General features: G+C 39.6%; 1 protein-coding gene and 1 long non-coding RNA gene across 3 annotated transcripts in view; both read left to right on the top strand.

Annotated features, from left to right (window-relative positions):
* Nucleotides 1–7,382, top strand: part of plcl1 (phospholipase C like 1) — a 69,542-nt gene extending 62,160 nt beyond the window's left edge. Inside the window, exons 11-13 of one of the 2 annotated variants that reach the window (XR_009234050.1) lie at nt 344–453; nt 803–4,237; nt 4,283–7,382. Coding sequence is in view for 1 of the 2 variants with exons in the window: in XM_058619311.1 (XP_058475294.1) it covers nt 344–453; nt 803–1,012 (320 nt within the window). In the remaining variant the exon portion in view is untranslated. Of the gene's footprint in view, nt 1–343; nt 454–802 lie in introns of both variants that reach the window. The other variant, XM_058619311.1, reaches the window with a different exon arrangement.
* A 574-nt stretch (nt 7,383–7,956) lies between these two features.
* The window catches only part of LOC131447626 (uncharacterized), a 74,346-nt gene continuing 59,456 nt past the window's right edge, over nt 7,957–22,846 (top strand). The window contains exons 1-2 of the long non-coding RNA XR_009234061.1: nt 7,957–8,376; nt 13,031–13,190. This is a non-coding gene — a long non-coding RNA (uncharacterized LOC131447626). The remainder of the gene's footprint in view (nt 8,377–13,030; nt 13,191–22,846) is intronic.

The raw sequence follows: 22,846 nt of genomic DNA on the forward strand, positions 1-22,846 counted from the left end.
GACTCTGACGCAGCCGTGACTCTTGTTTTTCCACTTGATTTGAATCAAGAATGTGACGTAAACGTGTGTAAAACATCAGGACTCGCCGCACATCTGTCTCATCATGAGCACATCTGTATCAGGTGAATCGCATCAGCGCGACCTTTTCCTCTGCCGTAGAGAACTCCTGACCTTTACCTGACAATGCAAATGTCAGGGGAAGAGGAAGTGGGCTTTTGTGTACATATGTAAATCACATACCACACACCTGATATATCCTGATAAATCACATCTCCGGCTCCACAGTAAGGCTTTTGCATATATTTGCTCACCACCGACACCACCGCTGCTTTCTCCTCTGCAGGCATGGACTTCCATGAAGATCTGGCTCGGCTCGGGGAGAAGGAGGGGCTGAAGGGCCGGAAGCTGGGCAAATCTGTGGAGAGCTTCACGTGGAACATCACTGTCCTCAAGGTACAGGAACAAGAGACTGACACATGTCAGACTGATGTGGATTCACCACAGTGAATAGAAACAATCAGGATTCACAGTGTAATTACAACAAGTGACCGTAAAACACACCGTGATCACGTAAACATATACATATATCATATCAGTGATGACAATTATAATCCATATAGATGTTTTATTCCACCTGTTAAAATGAAAGTGTTTTTTTCGTCCAGTTGTTTTCTAAGTCAACCCATATTCTCACAGATTAATCCTGGAGACGATGTATTATTGTTTGTTTGGTCAAAGCCACTGAGCTTTTCTTGAGCCTCATGTAGCTCCTGTCACTCACAGCAGGACTTTGTCTCCGCAGGGTCAGAGTGACCTGTTACGTGGAGCTAAGATGGATTCTCTGGACGCTCTGAGGCAGCTGGCTCTGGCCTGTGAAGCCTGTGGTCTCACCTCCTCGTCCTCCTCGTCCAACAACACCTCGTCCTCCGCCTTCTCCGTTGCCGAGCTGCATTACTCCTCCCACCCTCTGTCCGGCCGCCGCAGCAGCACGCATGGCAACGGACGCATTTGACACACCTCCGTCCCCCCGTCCCTCTGTCCCAACGTCCCCCCCCCCCCCCGTCCACCACCACCACTGACCGGGTCCAGCGTGCTGCCAAAGACGAAAGCAGGAGTGGAAACACAGAGACGAGGAGACGTGAAAGACAGAAAGTGAATCCCTCCTCCTCCTCCTCCTCCTGCTCCTCCTCCTCGCAGTGTCTAGACTTGACCAGAACAGACGAGTGAATCTGTTAAAGCCTTAGGTGAGTTCATCCCTTCATCACTGAGGCTCCGCCTGCACACAAGCGTCCCATGAATGTCCAGAGTTCCTGGAGCGGAGAGGAAATCCCTGACAGCAGAATCATTTCTGACAAACGCGGCTGATGTTTACGATCTCCCCCGTCGAGCAGTGTGGTTCCCAAACACTAGGTCGGGACCCACAGATGGGTCACAAGAGATATATTTCGGTTCCCCAAAGAGATTTTGCAGAATTGTCCCAAACCTTTTAGTTTAGATGTGAATTAAGTTGAGTTCATTTTCAAAACACCTCGGTTAACAAGTTCAAAGAAACCCACAGAAGTTTGGGAAACACTGATACAGAGGAAGCAGCCTGGAGAAGACTCGGAGCAGGACTTTTCTTGGGTTAAGATATTGAAACGTTTGTGTGTGTGTGTGTATTATAATATGTTTTTTAAAGCTCACAAACTTTTTGTTTTGTTTTATTGTTTGTTTGTTTTTAGCTCTAATTGCAGTAAAATGCAGTGAAACTTTAGTTATACCTCATGTAAAAAAACGGTTTCTTCATCGTCGCGTACGCATTCTTCCGTGTTTTCAACATTCCACTCCAGTATGTCGTCTTACCTGGTCTTACCTGGTCTTACATTGTCGGGCGTCTCTTCAGGGTTCACGCGTGATAATGACACTTCATGCGGACCATAGTGAACCTTGTGGACGCAGAGAGTTCCAGGCTCTTGGTTCAAGGTCTCCACGTCTGGGACTTCCATATATGAGGGTTCTTCAAGAAGTTCTCTGTCTGAGCTGGAAACAAGGGGGCGGGGCATAACTGTACTAAATAAATCCATTTGTCACAGTCCACAAAAACTCAAATATTCGTTAAAATCAAAAGACATGGAGAAGAAGATGTCTGTGAAGGTTCTCACAAGAGGACAACTGAACTCGCTTGAGTGAAGCTGAAGATGTTTCACATCCATCCCAAGAGGTCAGGACTTCCTCAACTCAACTCGAGCAAGTCCAGTTGCCTCCACCAGGGTTCCTCAATCCTAGTTCCAGATGTTTCCCCTGCTCCAACACACCTGATTCAGATGAATGGGTTGTTGTCCGGCTTTAGCAGAACTTGAAACATCTAGAACATGCCGGATTTTGGGATTGAGAAGCCCTGGCTTACAGGTAACTGCTGAGGATGACAAGAAGGTTATAGTTCCAGAAGAAGCCAAACGTGGATTTGAACCGGTCGATAAAATACGATAAAAGATTAAGAGTTCCTCGCGCTCTCCTCTTACTGAGCTGTTGTTGGCCTTCAAACTTGAATTCTGATTGATCTTTTAGGCAAATACGAGTTGATCGTGTCTAAAATATCTACAGTTATGAATAAGATTTGAGAATTTAAAGCGGTGGAATGGACTTTTAGGTTTTTTTCTTCATCATTGGCGTCAGATTTCTCGGTGGATATTTCCAGATTTCAGAGTTGTTTTCTGGTTGTTTGAGAAACTCTGCTTTATTCATGTACTGTGTGGAATGAGGAGTGTGTGTGTGTGTGTGTGTGTGTGTGTGTGTGTGTACACTCACACACTCACAGATGTCATCATTATCTCCATGGTCGGCTGAAACACGAGGACCGAGGCGCAGTCGAGGAGATGTGTAGTAATTGGAGAGGTTGTAGTACTACATGTCTGCTGTAGTATGACTGTGGGTCATGTGACCTCCTGTGTGTGTGTGTGTGATGAATATAAGATGTAGCAATAATGAATAATAACAATCGTGGGTAGAAGTTACAGGAGAAAGTCAGCGTGGCGTGCTTTAACTGTACTGACTGAATGGTTTGATTATTGACTAACTGTGTAACTCAGTGATGCTTTTAAACGTCTGTAAAAACTACAAAGATGGTGTCCAGCAGGTGCTCGTCGTCGTACTCTTGTCAGTGTCGGTGGTTCCTCGAAGCCTTTTCAGTGTAAGCGTGTGTTTTCTTCTTCTTCTTCTCTTCTCCTCGTGTTTGATCTTAAGCAACACAAGCTCGGCAGAAGAGATTTACCTCCTTTTTGAGTGTCGTCACATGTCACAAGCCTCTCGTCTGGTCAACAAGAGGGATTTTTATGCTTCAGTTGAAGGATCGTGTGTCAAAAAAGCCAAAATATATAGTTACAGGTAGATTTAAAGGTTATTGGAAGTTGTTTTGAGAACAAGAGCGTGGTTTATGCGTCGTCAACAGAAAAAACAAAGAAGACCCACCCAGTTCAGTCAAGACTTGATTTGTCCAAATGGGCCATTCAGTAACTCCCTAGTTAAGAGCAAGAGTTCTCTGTCAGAAAATAAGAAAGAGTCTTGGTTGGCGCCCCCAACACTTTATCCTTCATGGTTGGGTGTTCTTCTTCTTCTACCAAGTTCTGGCAGATGGTTCTCTACAGTTCGAAGTCCCAAATCACAGTTTGTAGTCACAAACCATCATTCTCATCCTTATTATTTCCCTGTTCCTTAATCCTTCTGGATCCAAATCCCCAGTTCCGTCTTGGTGGTTCTTCAGCACAGAAGTTCTTACATATGAACCAGTTGCGTGAAGAAGTGCCAAACATTAAAGCCTTAGGTCAGCCCAATCGACAGAGAGGACATATGGGTCCACCCTGGACAGGTCACCAGTCCACCACTAATCTGTGTGTTTTTGGACTGTGGGAGGAAGCAGGAGAACCTGGAGAAACCCAAGATCTGGTTATTCTTGCTGTGAGGCAACAATATGAGCCACTGCACCACCTTGTGGCCTCAAGAATATATAAAATGACATTTTGGACGTTTACTCCGCCCTCTTTTATGAGCAAGGTTGTTGTTAGCCAATCAGAGACTGAGCAGCACATCAGGCGGTATAATTTTATTTGTTCAGAACGTTGCTGTTTCTGCCGCCTTGTTTTTCTAACTGCACTCTACATCTGAACCTCCTGCTGCCGTCTCAGAGTGATGAAGCTGATGCTGATGAGTCACTCACAGCCAGAGGAAGGAGGTTGACCTCATCACATTTCCCTCTGTGTGTGTGTGTGTGTGTGTGTGTGTGTAGAAGAAGCTTCTAAAAGTAGAGGAGAGTTTTGTTGTGGAGGGATCAAAGGTTGTGGGGTTAGAAGACGACGGTGGATTAGCTTGAGCTTGAATGTGTGCTTGTGTGAGTTCACCTGCAGAGGTTGATAATTGGCTGTGAGCTGCAGACAGAGTGACAGCACCTGCTGCCTCGCTCTATTAATACCACTGTGACTCACTGGAGGCTTTGGGGGGGTTTGTATTTGCTGTTGTGCTTATGATGTCTGCGTCGTGACACCGCCGTGCCCCCGTTCATGACCCGGTGATGCAAACTGGTTCTCCTGCTTCTGTAAAAGTAGCTGTCATGTTGTCTTTAAAGGGACAGTGCTGGTTATTTTGAAACCATGTGGTTGTATGAGGTAGAGAAGCATCAGACAGTCAGGGCTATCGAAGCTTTGTGGGGAAAAAAAAGTATTGTGGACCAGTTCCTGGGTGTCCCAAAGAGGAACGTATGGACGTCCTATTGGTCAGTGTCCAGGAGCAATGTGTCGGTCATCACCAAACTGCTTCAAAATCGCTCTGAATTTGTGTCATCTTAACACTTAAGCCTACAATATACTTGAGAACATGTTCTCCACTTCATCGCACCGTTAGACGTCCTTTTCTGACCGGGAACTCAAGTTTGTGTCACTTTTTAAAACCGCTCACTCTCCCACACCAAAGCCCATAGAGAAAATCACTCATTTTACATCACAGCACACAGGAGTTGTTGATCCACTGCTGCCTCCTTCACTAAGTTCACATGTCTTGTTTTGTGACTTTAAGTGTTTGAAATCCTACGTTCAGATTTACCTCAGTGGCACAAAGTGACCACACGAGGCAGCAGTAGACCAGCAGCTCCTGTGTCCCCGTGAGCTAAAATCACTGATTTTCTCTATGGAGTTTGGTGTGAGTACACAAACTTTAGTTTCCATCAATAAAAGAGCGTTATATCACAGAGATAACGTGACAAACATATTCTTAAGCTATCATAGACTTAGGTAAGTGTATAGTTTATCAGACGAGCCTTTTGATAAGTCGCTAAAACCTCAATATTAACTCACAATACAGCTTGTTTTAAGGTTTGGAAGAGCTCCACGCTGAAGCGTCTGAAAACCACAGATTTCACAGAGTCATATAAGTGAGGCGAACTCATGTCAGAGATCTTCTTACCTGCAGGGAGCATTAATGATGCATCGGCCGCAGTAAAACAAACCGCAGTATTAGCTTTCTGTGTTCCGCTTTTCATGCCTGCCACTGACATGGTGAAATAACAACCGGGTCAAAGGTCAAACAGGCCATAGGATTGACTTTACCTGTACATACGTGAAAGATGCAGGTCACAGGGGTTTTTATCTTTGTAGGTGATCATCCAGGGTAGGAGAGTTTCAGGTTTCACTAATTAGGTCATTTCCTGTTCAGGTGAAGCGACTCATCAGTGATGTCTGGACACAACATGGCAGCTTTTAATTTCAGCCGAGTTTGCAACAAAAATGTCCTGCGTGTCTGCAGTATTTAACTCCCACTGCATCTGATACGTACACACTGTCTGTCTCTCACTGTGTTTTTGTGTCTCATAAGTGCGAGATTTCGGAACAAAAATCATGTTACCTTCATTTTTTTTTACACACGTGTATAAATCACGTGCTTCAGTGAAATCAGTGTGATACTCACGTTGGCGATAGACGTGTGTCAAAATCACGGCCATTGCGCCTATCGCATTAAGTCAATGCACAGACACGATTTTCACGTCGGCCGGACCAAGTGGCTCGACACAAGCGATTGGCACGATAGAACATCCAGCTGCAAAGTTCCAAGCGAGCTGAACCGATATTAAAATGTGACGTCATCAGACTGCTGGCCACTGATTGGTCAGAGAGTGCCGTCACTGGAAGAGTCACGAGTGCAACGTCCGACACAAGAATCAAAGCCAACAATGTCCAACTGTAGATCAATGTTAAAAACCCTCACCCTAACCCTCATCTCCAACATTTAGCAAAGGAAATGTCTAAAATGTCAATATTTAGCAGAGGAGTCTGGTGCACCGCTTGAACACTGTCCCTTTAATTCTTGAAAAATGTTAATATGACAGTATGACGTTTTTCAGCCATTTTGATAATCAATAATTTGGTTTGAGTGTTATTTATTAATAATTAAAACTTCTTAAATGTGAACAATTTCTGGTTTCTTTAATCCAGATAACAAAGAAGGAGTTAAAACTGATTAATTATGTCATGTTTTACATTTTATGGACCAAAGAACTAATTGATTAATCAAGATAATAATTGGCATGTTAATCAGTTTTTAAAAAACTTGTTAGTTGCAGCCCTCATGACATATTTGTGTTTTCTTGCCTGTACAAATGTAACATGTTCCATGTTTTCTGTTGGATTAGCATAAAATAATCATGTGACTTCAACAAAGAAGAAACTTAAGCTTGATATTCACAGTGGCAGATGACGAGGGAGTTGTAGAAACACTATTATGATCCTTTAAATGACATTAAATTCATTTTCAAGTTTACAAATCTCTGCATTACACTTTTATCACACTCTGCTTCACACGTCTCTGCACTTTCCTCAAACACCTGAACAACACTGTTCATTTTGCAGCGTTTTACCTCCGCCGACGCCTCCGTGCTCTGTAGTTCTCTGTACTCGTCAGTGTGTGGCGCTATACCTGTTTTTGCGCAGACCAGTGATCAAAATAGTGAATTAAACATTCATTTTTAAATAAGTAACCCGAGAGTTGTTTATATTTGCCATTAGTGACGTGGACAAAGTCGTACCTTGGAAACGTGTGTGTGATGATATTTTAGGTTGTGTTTTACAGTGTCTGTGTTGGCTTGTGTTTACACCGCTGACCTTTTTTTGTTTGTTTTTTTCTCTTCACTGTTTTTCTGACAGTCACTGAACGTTGTTTTTTTTGTAAAATAGTAAAGGAAAAAAACAGAATAAGAAAATATTTATTGAAGTGTGTTTTAAATAAAAAAAACATAAATATAATGAACAATTAAATGGACCTCGCTTTTATTTTGAAAAGCTACTGTGTTTTCTATCTTACAAGTAATCAATCTTAAAAGTATAACAAAGAAAATGTATACCAGACTAAATAAAGTTATCTTTTCCTGACCAAAGCCTCTGGTTGCCTCCTTTTTTAGTCTCTAATATATATGTATATATACTGTTACACTGAACATATATTTGCTATATATAAATTATGTAATGTATGACAACAACAACAACAACACTACTACTAATAATAAACATTTAAATTTGATTTAAATTTAATTTATTTTTAGTCATTTAAATATTTTTTGTTGTAAATGTATTCTTTCTTTAAACCTTTAATTTTTAGTGTTCTTTTATTTCTTCAAAGCTTATCAAACGACCTTTGTTTATGATAATTTACTTTCTTTAACAATTTTGGCACATATACATATAATTTACCAGAATTTTATGGTTTTCCCCTCTTAGGTTCTAACATATTTTGGTGTTAATTCAATAATTTATAATAATAATTTCACTACAAAATTATAATAACTGTAGTTTTACTGAAGGGAAACTAACTTTTATTGTGAAAAACACATGTGTCAGAACACCTGTTCATATCCTGTCACGGCAGGATGTGCACAGGTGTCACTGTCGTGTGCTGATTGTCACGGAGTGACGTCTCCTGTGCCTCACTAACGATCTTTGGCAGAGTAACAACAGGCCCTCGAGCTGATTAACTGCCAAAGAAACGACCGTTTTAACGTGAATTACAACATGTCCTTGCATTAATGTCTGTAAACATTGACAACCAAAGTACCAGTAGACGAGAATAAGCACTATAACATGTTATTTTCGGATAATTTGGCATCAAAGACGTAGTTTTTGAGTTCATCCGGGTACTTTGTCGAGCGGGAAACCAGGGGAATCGAAATGGCGGAGCCGTGGATTCTGGTGAAGTGGAGAGAGAAATAAACTGAAGTTCAACAGCAGCAGCATTTAGTCAAGATTATCGGGATTAAAAGAAGAAAGTGGTGGATTTTCTACAATTAATTGGACTGTACCATTCTGGAGAAGGAGAAGAAGTACAACTGAACTGGATGGAGGACCCTCCATGTTTAAAGTGCAGGTTAGTAGAAATATTTAACTGTAAAACTAACGGCTGCGGGGAAACGAATGTAAATATTCACATTGTTTTACAGACTGACTTGTGTAGGGACATTGGGTTAAATAATTAGCACTGTAGAGTTACCCACGAACAACAACCAATAAACCTGGTTGTTGGTGCTTTGGTTTATTCAGTAAAGTATGTCTCCTGTCATATCTGTTTAATTTCTGTGCTGTTGTGGTCTAAAATATAGTGCAGTGTTCAGTTTTCCTCAGTTTGTTCAGCATGGTTTAACTGATAAATATCAGCATGCGGTTAACAGGATTAAATAATCCCATTTATCTATTTTATGACCCAAATTGGCCATAAATTAACACGGCAGCCATTTACTGTATGTGATCAGTAACATCTGTGCTTTTGGCAAAATGGCTGCCGTTCAAAGTAGAGCTGATTATCAATGATGACTCTGTGAAAGCACTTTGTAAACTCTGTTTTTAAAAGGTATGTTATAAGGTTGCAATGATTAATCGAATAACTATTTAACTATTTTGATATTCAGCTTCTTAAATGTGCATATTTTCTGGTTTCTTTGCTTTATTCACATTGAAGAAGCTGAAAAGGCAGAACATATTTTATTAACTAACCTAAAAATTAAAAAATGTGCTTTTAGATTAAAGGCAAACAGGATAAGGGTAAAAACGGTGTTGTTGATGGGTTTGAAGTCTACCCAACATGCACCAGGGTGATAGATTCACACATAATCCAGTGATTGAAACATGAATAATAAATAACATTCAGGGACTGGTCTGAATCAGCATTTGTACCAGCAGGTGGCGCCAAACATCAAGCTATTTTTCTCAACAAGGGTTAAGATCATTTCACGCTGTTGATCAGCCAAGTGTTTTCTTTCTTTTTGATAATAACTTAATATTTCTTATGTGGCTGAATAATTATATACATTCTATGGCACCATTAAATTGAGTACTTCCAGTAACAATATTGTAAATGTAGTTTCATGTGGTAAAGTGTTTTACTGAGAGACGTCAAAATATGTGTAGAAAAGCTGTTTCTCAGTTTCCAGAGTCCAAGCTAATGTTGGCTTGTTTTTATTGGGAGAAAACTCCACAATCAAGTATATGAATTTTACAATATTTTGGTGAATGTGTTATGCACAAAGCTGTTTTTGTTATCAGTAGCATTTTACATTTACTCAAATTACAAATGTCATTTCAGTGTCCCTCCCTCACAGAGATTTACTTTCTCATTCACTACATTTATTTGATAAAGAAAATGATGTTATAGGAAGTTATATACTTTTAACATACTTTTACTTAAATAAAATCTTAACTAATATGATCAGTAATAATCAAAAACTCTATTGTAGAGGCTTCAGAACTAGAGCTGGTTTATTTGGGGTTTTAATTGTGATTTTCTTAATTTATTTTTTGGACACAATAAGATCTTAGTTTATTTTTTTAAGTCAGTTATTTGGTCCATAAAATGTCCAGTGATGATGTTTCTCAAATGTCTTGTTTTTGTCCACAAACCAAAATGATTACATTTTAATGATTTCTTTGTTACATGGAGCAAAAAAACCAGAACATATTCACATTTAAGTGTCTGAAAAATGGTTAACAATTAAGTTGATTTAATAATTGATTAATAATCGATTTGTTGTTGTAGCTCTACTCAATATTCACTAATATTAACTAATACTAGTATAGTAACTAATATAGTAACTGATGTAAGACAGGATGGAGCTTTAATACATGACACAAAGTAGATCATAACCACTCTAATGCAAGGTGATGAGATTTCCAGTATTTTCGTAGCGAATGGAACAATCACAGATGGTTTGTAATTCAGTTCAGCCTTTTTCCATTTGCCAAATTGCGTCGTTTCCAATTGAGATTTTTATTTTAATTGTTCGGCCCTGAATCTGAACTAGGTCATTCTGCAAAAAAACGAGTCCTTCTAGAGCTGAGAGTGGAACGTACTTGAGTAAATAATCAGCTGAAGTGCAGCCAAGTGTCGTGTATCTGTCGCCCTCCACTCCACCAGCAGCGCTCCACCACCACCTCCCTCAGGAGGTGTCGGGCAGCAGATGGGAGGTGATGGAACTGTGTGGTAGTGTAGGCGGTGACATGACAGGCTGTCAGGCCCTAATGCAGCCCAACATCTGGAGGTTGTTGGCCATGTCACTTCATGCCTCCTGGCAGGGCCCTCTTAGCCCGGGGCCACAAGCAGCCACCCTGAGGGACGTCCAGGCCCCACATCTGAACCTGGGCCTCTACAGCCTGGTCCACACGTAGCTGGCTAACTCTGAAAAACATTTCTGTAATATAACTTACAAACCCACGTGGATGACATAAAATACCGAATAATACCTAATAATATAATTGACATACGTCACATCATAGCAGATTAATCAAACGTTCAGTTTTGATTGGCATAGCCTTTTAAATTGAAAAAAAAATCCTGTTTTCGTTACAGCCTAGCCAAAAACAAAGGCTTAATTTTTACGATTAAACTTGAACCACCTTATGGTTCATGGATATTTGTGCAAGTTTAGCTTGTGTTTATGTTGCTTTTTCCCCCCCAACATTGCAAGATTTGGTTTGCTTTATACCAAGTCTTGCAAGCAGGCTCAGATTTCATGATGACAGAACAACAACAGAGTAATAAGCCCCTCAGATTAGCAGTTCTATGTACTGAATCGTTTTCAATCCGGCGACACTGGTGATTTTCTGAGAGGTTCTCACCTCTACGTAAAACAGGGCCTTTTCCATCGCGCCGTAATACATTACAAGGCGAAAACCCAGAGTATTTAAAAAAATCTCCATTTACAGTGACCTTATAATTAATTGAAAAAGAACACTACTTTAAATAATAAAAAGAAAAACTCACAAGTGGGCCTGCAACGATGATTTGATAAATTAATTTCTAATTTAATTGTCAACTATTTTGATTATTGATTAATGGGTTTGAGCGTTTTCAATAATTAAATCAAGTTTCTCTAATTTTTCACTTTCTCTGCTCCATATAACAAGGACATCTTTGAAACTGAATCATATTTGGCCTGGTAAACATTTTCAACATTGTTCGGACCAAACAAGTTTGCGAATTATTGTTAGTTGCAGTAATAATAATCATTGAATTGAATATTTACTGCAGCCCTAATTGAATCGTGACCCAGAGAATTGGCACAACGGCACCTTTTTCAAGGCAAAAACTCATCCACACGTCAGCGGTGAACCCAAGAGTTTTCAAAAGTCTGCATTTTCTAGTGACGTATAACACCGACTGGAAGTGCACATTTGAAACAAAAAGCAGGTAAATAAATGACTTCATGACGAGATGTAACCATCTCCCAATTCCTCAGTGTTTTTTTTTAATCACAGTAAACAGCTTGCGACAAAACTCCCAAATAGACCATAGCAACATGTCCTCTGTGAGTGGGAGCTGTGGACGTGACTCGGCGGCACAGCGGGATAATACAGGGCCTGTTAAAACTGTTAGTGCCACCGAGGCACTGTGCTATTAGTGCTTCACGCTCGCATCCAGCATCCAAGAAAGCAAGTGCCTCTTCTGTGTTAATGACAGTCCTCACTCAGCAGTAATTTCACAGTGATTAAGGCGGGGGGGGGGGAAAAAATCATCTCTTAAAAGTCTCTAAATTGAATCTTATTTATCCGTCTTTTAACTAACTACAAAAGGCAGACGGACAATGGCGCCGCATGTCTCTACCTCTGCTGGTGAACAATTACACTCGGGACATTTATCTGGTCCATCGTTGCATGCTTATTAAATGCAGCACTCTGCAGAGCGAGAGCGAGGCTTTGATGGAAAAGTTTATTTGAAAGAAATAAGATTTCAGCCTTTTTTCAGAAATTAATATAAGCTGGTTTTATTGGCCACAGTTGTCTTTATCGATGAGGACAGACTGGGTCATCAGAAAATGGTTTGTAATCACTGAAATAGTTCAGAATTTTCTTCTTAATTCTCATCGATCCTGTATCTGTAACGGTTTTCAGATTTTTAAGCTTCTTAAATGTGAATATTTTCTGCTTTCTTGGCTCCATATAACAAAGAAATCATTTAAAACTGATTTATTTAGGTTTGTGGGCAAAACAAGACATTTGAGAACATCATTTTGGGATTTGGGAAACGCTGACAAACAAATAGTTAGTCAGCCCAACTAATGACTTTTGGAAACCTCTTGACTTGACAGTGTAGAGTTGACACTTGTGCTTTTTAAATATAATGTGAAAATAACTTCATTAAATTAAAAATAACTAAGAATTTTAATCAAGGTCTTTGGTTTCAACTTTTTAATTGTGAATATTTATCAGTTTCTTTTCTTTGAGGATGTTTTAATGTTATATTGATTTTACAAATTTTATGAACACCAACATCTAATTGATTAGTTGACAAAACTTTGTATTTTAGTGGCTAACATTAAGATAGTAAACTTTATATTTTAGCTGCCAACGTACTGAGAAACTTGTATTTTAGTTGCTAAAATGCTTTAAACTTTTATATTTTAGTTGCTAACGTACTGAATGAAGATGGGCGACGTTATACTTCAGCTGAGAACCTGAGATCTGAGTTTATTTCCTTGTCTTCCTCCGGTGTGTTCATCGCTTCTCCACTCTCCACTGCTCTGACTCCACAGTAGACGACCAAAGTGAATCCCAGAAATCAGTGTCATGAAGTGGACGTGTGTGAGGAACAAGGACTCTTCAGTGTGAAATCATACTCTATTGTGCGGTGGAGTCGGAGAGCAAACACACGTGGATAATTACACTCGGCACAAGAATCACTGTTGCACCTCGGTGAGTTTTAAAGACCTGAGACTCTGTCTCACCCTCACACAAACACACACACACACCTGAGCAATCAAACGCCATCTTCACAGACATTGTGTTACAATCACAGCCATTCATAAGTTGCTAAAGTTTAATTTTCATTCTCTGCATCACCTCTGTCCTCCTCAATCATCCCTCCTCCTCCTCCTCCTCCTCCTCATTTGTTACCTTTATTTTCTCACTTGACTGACTGTGCGTGGACACATCAGTCAACAGTAAGTCAAGTTGACGCTGCTTCATTTTAGATCTGAGCATTTAAAAGAACTGAATGGAAACATGGAAGAATTTTTGTAATTTTACATAAAAATGTTTTACTCTTAAAGGAGCTGGGAAAGTTATTGTATTGATTAAAGGTAAATAAGAATAAGTGCAAAGTAAATCATGTGACGGAAACTGTCACTCCAAGCCTCCGGCTTCTTACAAAGTAACTACCGTAACTGCAGTAATAGATGGAGGCATCAATAAATTCCACCATGTTTTAGTATATACTGGCACTTCTTCTCCTTCTCCTGTGAAGCCCTGATCTTTTGCACCACCTACTGCTTATCTCTACAAACCAACCCCCAGTATTTGCTGACAGTGTGTTTTTGCGGCTCCTTAAAAATTCTTGAAAGTCTTTTAACATATTAAACTAAATCGGTTTCAAAACAGTCTTTCAGAAGTCTTAAATGTTGACTCATGGGAGTAAGATTTAATGACATTTTTTTTTGGATGTAATTGAAAATGTTTAAATAATCATGACAGTTATTTTAGCTCCAAACATGCATCACATTGTTCAAGTGTGATATTTATACACCGCAAAGCAGTGTTAAAATAACACTAAAAGAGAGTCAATTTAACTATTTAACTCTGGGTTATGTTAAGACTTAGTCAGTTTAATTTATCAAAGAATTGTGTTTTGTATTTGGTTCTAATCAGAATTGGTGTTCATTGGACACTTTTAGTGTCACTTTAAACTTACTTTAAGATGTCAAATTTCACCATCACTCTCTGGGATTAGCTTCTCGTTACCGTGGGAAAAACGCTGGTTCCAAATCAGCGACGGGACGATGAGAATGAAGGTAGTGGAATCCCACTGTGACTCCACCCCTCATCTCCAACACTTTTACTGTGAAATTTGTTGTATATTTGTTGTTCCGTGTGGTGTTAGGCTGAATAAGCTGCTCACGCCCTCTACAGCTGTTATGTTGATTAATTTTACACAATGAAGAAAATGTATATGTACATCTGCTGGGACACAAGCATGAAAAATACTTTCACAACAGAAGAGACAAAATGACCTCTGCTCTTGGACGTGGGGAAAAATGTACACTGTATATTTATATATTTGGGTAACGATAACAATAATAAGTCCAATATTGTGCAAACTGACTCAAAAAGTCTGAACATTTTAAGCTGTAGGAGCCATAACTTAACAGCAGTTTACATTCAGTTAAAACTTCAATGTAAACTTGCACTGCCTGTCACTCTGTTATTGAAGCGCTATCTCTCCTCCCGCCACACAGGCTCACTCTCTGTCTCACACACACACACACGCGCACACACACGCGCACAGACTCTGGCTAATGTTGCTAATGTTAATAGCCTGTGCTGCTTTAATTGGTTCCTAAACGCTGTGAGCAGAGTTCCTACTGTGTGTTTAATGAACAGGTAGCACTCCATGATTACAGCAATCTCAACCCACCACCCTGCTGCTACACACACACACACACACACACACGCACACACACAGCGCCCCCGCGCCGTCTTACGCAAATGGACAAAGGCAATTTGAGAGGCTCCTGTGCACTGCAGGATGCTGGGTAAATTAGAGAGAGAGAGAGAGAGAGAGAGGGACGTGGCGAGAGAGGCAACAAAAGAAAATGAGGCGAGATGAGCGATTACTGGTTTATGAAGAGGTGGAATCATGTGTGTGAAGAAGACACTTTGATGGTCATAATATATATATATATAGTAATATAAATTTGACTTTTTTTTCCTTCAAACTAAGTTTTCAAGAGTCATTTGAGAGAAAAACTAGTCATGGACTCATTCCAACACTTTACCTTTCCCTTCTATCCCCACAATTTTGTTTCCTCTTTCCTTGTCCATTCCTTTCCTTCCTTTTGTTTTCCTTTCCCTGTTCCCTTTTCCTCACTCTGTCCTTTCTTCGACCCTTCTATCCTCATCATTTGCTTTCCTCATCCATTCATTTCCTTTCATCTCTTCCCCCCCTTTTCTTTCCTCAACCTTCTGTCCTCATTCTCCTTTCTCCTTCACTTATTTCCTCATTTCCTTTGCTCACCTTTTTCCTTTCCCATTTGTTTCCTGTTCATTTCATTCTTTCCTTCCTTCTACCCTCTTGTCCATCACTCTTTCATTTCTCCGTCCTTCTTTCCTTGGGCCTTCCCATTCTGCACTTCCTTCCTTCCTCATCCCATTCTGTCTTCATCCCTTTCTTTTACATCCCACTTGTTTCCTCATTCTTTCCCTTCTGTCTGATGTTGTCACATTTCCTCGTCTCCTCTCCTCTCTTGTCTCCTCTCCTCTCCATCTGTTGGACCATGTCTGTCCTGAGGCACAGAGTCTGAAGCTCCTGTCGTCGCTCTTCTGATGTGAGATGACAGCCACCTCTCCCTGTCCTTTTTTGTTGTCTCCCCCTCTCTCTCTCTCACACACACACACACACACACACACACACACACAGTGGGTGAGTGAGTAGAAACAGGAGTGTCTCGCTGCAGTCCTGTATAAACGCACGGCTGGGTGGCAAACCTCATGTTGTATACATATTTGTTCAAACATGTGCGAGTTGCTCAGTAATCCCCCCCCCATCCCACGCACGTATAAACAGGCAGACCATAGCCCATCGTGGCGAGCACCATGGGGGAGATGTGATGGGTGAGGACGGGGGAGGGCTGCCAGATGCCCTCTGTAAATAAGCAGCCAGTCCTGAGAGGGTTACTGTCGGGTGTTGTGCCTCACCCGTCCCGAAGGACGCAATCAGGGTGTTTTGTGTGTGTGTCTTCCTCCCCCTTCAGTGTTGTGTAAGGGGTGAGGAGCGGGTGAGGAGAGGGTCTGGTGTGTATGTGCCTAGTGCTGACACAGAGAAGCTGTGGGTCTAATTCATTAAACCAGCCGTCTAATATAAACAGCCATTCATTTCACTGCCTGACGCTGGGACGTCTGGACAATGTGAAGAGCCCCAATAGAAGTGCCATACACTGTGTGTGTGTGTGTGTGACAGGTACAGTGAGGATAACCAGAGGCTTTCGCGAGCATCGACGCGGTTCAGCGAGCAACTGAAATGCACATTTTTATTGTTTGTTTAAAGTCCACATAAATGCAAATGCTGTCAAACAACGCGGTCTGCGTTTCATAATAAAGCGCGCGGTCGGCGCGATGACGCTCGGCACTTACTGTAAGTGAGCCGCAGTGATCTGCAGCCGTCAGAGCTGCCGCTCTTCATTCACTCCACCCGTCGCCACCTTTTTATCCAACCATTTGAGTTGTGATGCCTAGAAGTGCACCTGACAGTCTGCAGTGATTACCGTGTGGGCCAACAGAGGGCGCTGTACTGTAAAAGTGGCGTGTGGAAGTTTTTCTGGTTCTTTTCCACCTTATCACAAAACACGTCTTAGCTTATCTAGGGTTTCCATGACACGCCTAATTGCTATTTTGACAATCGATTTCAGTTTGTGTTATTTGTAAATGATTGGAACAGATTTTTCAGCTTCTTGAATGTGAATATTTTCAAGTTTCTTTGCTCCATAAACAAAGAACTCATTCAAACGGGATCATTTTCGTTTTGTAGACGAAGCAGGACATTTGAGCACACCATTATATTGAGGTTTGGGAACCACTGATCGACATTTTTAAACACTTTCTTACGTTTTCTGGACCGATTTACCGATCGAAAAATAATCATTGGCTTCATTATCTGCCCAGATCAGATTTTGTTGTGACAAATAAGGCAATCTATTCTGTTCTCATGTTTTCAGATTACTGCAGTTTAAAAACACCAGAGCAAAGTTTCCAACAGGCAATACATATAATTTGCATATATAGGAAAGTATTTCTCTCTTACCTCTCTGTTCTCTCGTGGTTAACATGCAAATCAAAACACACACACACACACGCACGGCCTCCAGTCTCCTGCAGAGCCACTTTGTTCAGATCACATCCCCCACAGTGACACTTTTTAGCTCCATGTCTTGTTCTTTTGTGATAAAGTGACGTGTTTCGTCTTTGTTACATCAGAATGTAACCTCAAAATGTTTAAAGCGACAAAGACAGCTGGACAAATGTATTCAGAGATAATCACTGAAGTAATCATGAAGAATCACAGGCTTCTTTCTCCTCGGCTCTTTATGAAGTGGCTGCTTTTTGAAAGATATTTCTTTGTAACCACACTTGTGTGAGTCTTACAATTTGATCATGAAATCGTTTCATGACTTAAAAATTGTGACTAAAATATCGTTTTCATATGGTATTGTGACTCAAATATCGTGGTAATATCGTATCCTGACTTGAATATCATAATATCGTACCGTGACTTGAGTGTCGTGATAATATTGTGACTTAAATATTGTTATATCGTATCATGACTATATCGTATTGTGACTGAAATATCGTGATCATATGGTATTGTGACTGAAATATCGTGATCATATGGTATTGTGACTTAAATATTGTGATATCGGGTCATGACTTAAATATCATAATATTGTACCGTGACTTGAATATTGTGATAATATCGTGACTGAAATATCGTGACATCGTATCATGACTTAAAAATTGTGACTCAAATATCATATCCTGACTTAAATATTGTGATATCGTACCGTGACTTGAATATCGTGATAATATCGTACCGTGACTTGAATATCGTGATAATATCGTACTGTGACTTGAATATTGTGACTTGAATATCGTGATAATATTGTACCGTGACTTGAATATTGTGACAATATCGTACCGTGACTTGAATATCGTGATATTATTGTACTGTGACTTGAATATCGTGATAACGTCTTATTGTGCAGTCTCTGCTGTTAGTGATTCTAACCCCTAGTTGCAGCCCTGGTTGGTAAGTTTTATCGTCTGTTTAGGGGTCAGTGTTCTCTCAGGCTGGCTCAGGTTGGGCCTGAGCTGCACTGGAGTGAGGATCCGTCTGTTTCCCAGAGTGTTGTTGTTGTTGTTGTTGTCGTCTGTGGAAGCATTAATTGCTGCAGCAGAGGGAACCAGCAGCAGCGGCTCCCACAGTCCCACGCTGCTGCCGGTTCCCTCTGCATGCACTGGAATGCGGGGCTTCATTAAAACGGCCCGAGCGGGGACGGTTCTGAGGAGAAAAGGATGATAGTTTCTCAGAGTAATAACAGGCCTCAGGATAAGCTATGTTTTACAGGCCACACCGCAATGGCTACCCTGTTCCTGCACCGCGGCACTCATGACCCCGGCTGCTGGGACGCCACCGGCCAGACACAATTAGTGGTCACAGATACCAAGGTGTGTGTTTGCATGTCGGAATGAATGGGAGTGCATAGTGGGTGCATTTATAAGCGCATAAAAACCCACATTCCACACTGAGTATCAGTGTCAGTGGGTGTGTCCTGCCCAGCTCGTCTGGTGCTGACGTGTCGCTCAATTCACAGCTGGACAGAAATCAATCGGTCACCGACTCACTAATAATATAACTGAAGATTATTTTCATCGTCAATTAATCTGTCGAATAATTAAGTAATCACTGGGTCTGTGATATGTCAGAAAACCTGGAAATGATGACGTTCTCAAATGTCGTGTTTTTGTCCGCAAACCGAAATGATTCAGCTTGAATGATTTCTTTGTTTTATGGAGAAAAAGAAACCAGATAATATTCACATTTAATGAGATTAAGTACCAGATAGCTTTGCTTTATTATTTAAAAACACACTCAAACTGATACTTGCAAGTCTAATTTATTAATTGATTAAGTAGTCAATCATTGCAGCACTAGAATTTGTTTGGGGTTTTCTTCTGGTGAAAAGCTTATAATATAAGAAAAAAAGGTTATAATTGATCCATATACACTGATATGTTGTTTTGTATATATGATTGACTAATTTTTAGCAGCTTCTTTATTCATAGCTAAAATTTCTGCACGTAAAAAACCTTTAATCCTCCTGTGAAATAAGATTGAAACAAAGGTACAATATTAATTGCACAAGTTTTATTTTATATTTTGACTTTTATTTATTATAAACTAGTATTTTTTTAACAGTTTTTTTCTGCATTTACTTCACGAGGAAATTATTTAGTTTTCATGATATCTTTGTTATATATGAAGCAAATAAACCAGGAATTGTTCACCTTTAAGAAGCTTAACAATTATAAAATTAGTTACAGATTATCAGGCCTGATGTGGATATAAATCTGCACACAGGTTGTTTCTCTGGACTCATTGAGTGTTTGAGAGTGTAAATACACTGTAAAGTAAAATAAAATATAATCTACTGTTTATGATCTGTATGAGATGATCTTAAAATATTCACTTATAATTACCATTAATTTCACATAACACCTGCTTTATTTCTTTAAGTGAAGGATATTTACGTGTGTTACAAACAATCTCACTGACTATAAATACGATAAAATTCTGCTATAACACAAATAATTAGGCTGCATTTGACTATAATAAATATGATGATTAGCCTTTAAAATCAGGAAAATCATCATCACAGATACTTAATCTAAATCTAAGACTAGATCTTATCTCATGACACCATATGTAGATATACTATTGATTATATTTCCCACAGCTGTTAATGTTTCGATTTTCTTGATTAATTTGTTAGCTATGGTACATAAATGGTCAGAAATTGTTGATCAGCGTTTCTAAAATCTCAAAATGATGACTCGAATCATTCAAATTTCTTTTTTTTTTTTGTCCAAAAAAAGAAATGTTTTAATCAAACGTGAAATGGACGTCATCGTGAAGAATTATCTCCATTTCATTAAATCATACTAAAGAAATTTTTATCAATTTCTCCTTTTAAAGCCATTTAATTACCGGATATCCACAGGGAGCACAATCTTATCTAATAATCAAATTGATCATTAGTTGATGAATTGTTTACTATTTTCACTATCGATTTGAATGTTTTTGTTAATAATTAATTCAAGTTTCTCTGATTTCTTGGAGAGAAATCACTAAAGCTGAATCTTTTCATCATTAAGTAAATGTAGCAAAATTTGCTTATAAAAAAATACAAATTTATAAATATAAATCAATTAATATTGAAATTTGTTTCAATCTTCTTTCACAAGAGGATTAAAGGTTTTTTACACGTAGAAATATTAGCTGTGGATATAGAAGCAGCTAAAAATTAGTCATTAATATATACAAAACAACAAATTATAAGTCACTTAAATGTAAATAGACTTGATTATTTTCACCCCGAGAAAACCCCCCCACAGTTTTTGTATAAATTCTACTTCTACAACAGTTAGTTACTTAATAATTGATTACTAAATCAGTTTGAGTGTGTTTTTAAATAATTAAACAGAGTTAAATGTGAATATTTTCTGGTTTTCTTTGCTCCATATAACAAATAAATCATTGAAAACTGATTAATTTGGTCTAAGGACAAGAACAACAGCCCGATTACCTCTGGATTATGTGATTCTAATTGGATTACGTTATGTAAGATCGTGTTCCCGGTGGATACTCGGCTGATTAAATGGCTTTTAAAGCAGAAATTGATATGCAATTTCATTTGTATGACGTCTATTTCACATTTGCGACGTTGGACTGGATTTCCTGTTTTGGCTCCGGCGCAACATGACTTGTTGAAGGAGGGGGTCGTGTTGCTCGTGGAGCTGAGTGACAGCCCTCCCCTTTAACTTCTCCTCTCCTCCCCGAGACTCTCCTTCAGCTGTTGACTTGAATTAGCCTCCTGCTGCCTTTATTAGCAGCAGCGGTGGAATCAGAGAAGCCTGTCTGCGTGGATCATTGAGGGGAGGGGAGGCCGAGGAGGGAGGGGAGCCCTGAGCAGCGACCACTAAGTGCTTCACTTCTGATCTCTGATGGGGGTCATGAGGTCGCCGTTCAGCCTCACCCTGATGACTTCTGACACCGCGCGAGCGAGTGCAAACCACACGCGTGCACGTGGATCCAAAGAAGCCACATCCTAAAAAAAACCAAAAAACACTGATACAATTTTAGTGGAGAGCAGCTTCTCTCTCTCGCACAAGTATCGTTCAAATATTTATCCAAAGTTAGAGAGAATCCTCCAAACACAGCGCTCATGTTCTCACATCACACAGACCTGTGAAGAAAAACACCCCGATATAAAGTTGTTTTCTCGCTCCTTTTTGAAGTTGTTGTTGTGAAACGATTAATGGGTCAACGGTCGGTGTTTACGGGAAGTTTTGCTCTCTAATCATGTCGTCAAATTAGCAGTAATTTGGGGTTTTTTCTGAGTAGAACCAGTCTTGCTTCACTCTGCTCGTTATGTCTGAACGCACCAGTCTCAGACAAGTGGTAATTAAAAATGAAATGTAATCACGTCCAAATGCGTGTTTACGACGGCGTCTCCAGACGTTTCGAGTGGCAAACAAAATAAGTCGAGTTGTCTGCGACATTGGGATGCATTCACGGGAGAATTACTCGGATTTCAAATGATTTCTGAGCACAAATATTGTCATTTTTCCAAAGTCACGTTGTGTTTTACAGCCACACAATGGAGCACAACTTGAAATCCAACTTATCTTAAAGGCACAGTTCTGGATATATTTATAGTGATCCCGTCTTCTAGACCGTAACTTCATCCTTGGTTTTCTACTTTCTCCCAAAATCACTGGAATCTTCTTCACTGGATCATCTCGTCTAAAATGATGAGTTTTCTCATCATTTAAATATTATAAATGTGTTGTCCTCTTTTTTTATAATCCTAATTGCCTTATCAAATATCCACCTGCTTAGGTCTACGATATTTTACTTCGTGAGTGTGTATTCCTGCAGAAGTGATGACATTTACGAGGGTCTTTGAATGCATCTCATTTAGCTCATTTATGTGATGTAACCTGCATTACTTTCACTAGCTCTTATGCGCCTGGGTTTAGAATATACCCACCCCTATCGTTTGTATTTTGCGCGTTTTAATATTTAGTTTTCTACAGTTTATAGAATATAATATATATGGAACATAAGAAAAAAAGTTCATTTAAGTTAATCTAGTTCATTTGTTATAAACTGCTACATTGTATCAGATGAAGGGGAGAAAAAGTGACTTCACTCATCGATCATTGACTGCTCTTTTTTCTACAGACCAGCATTGGTTGTATGTTAGTCGACCTCTACTACAGAAGAATGAGGTTTAAAACCTTTAAATAGTTAACAGAATAACTGAGAAAATAATCAGAATACACATTGATTTAGTTAACACTTTAACTTGACTCTGTACCTTCCATCCTGGACTAACTGTGTAAACTGTATTGTTCTCCATGAATGATGGAAATAATCCAGGGATGCACCATATTATCGATATTCAAATTCAACTTGATGCCAATAGCAGTCTCTTAATGTCTCAGTTATCATTTATGTAGTGTAAAAAAAGTCATTAATATGACATATTTTAGCCATATTATGCTAATATTTTCATTAA

This window comes from Solea solea, chromosome 2, assembly GCF_958295425.1.
Source record: "Solea solea chromosome 2, fSolSol10.1, whole genome shotgun sequence".
Classification (NCBI taxonomy): Eukaryota; Metazoa; Chordata; class Actinopteri; order Pleuronectiformes; family Soleidae; genus Solea; species Solea solea.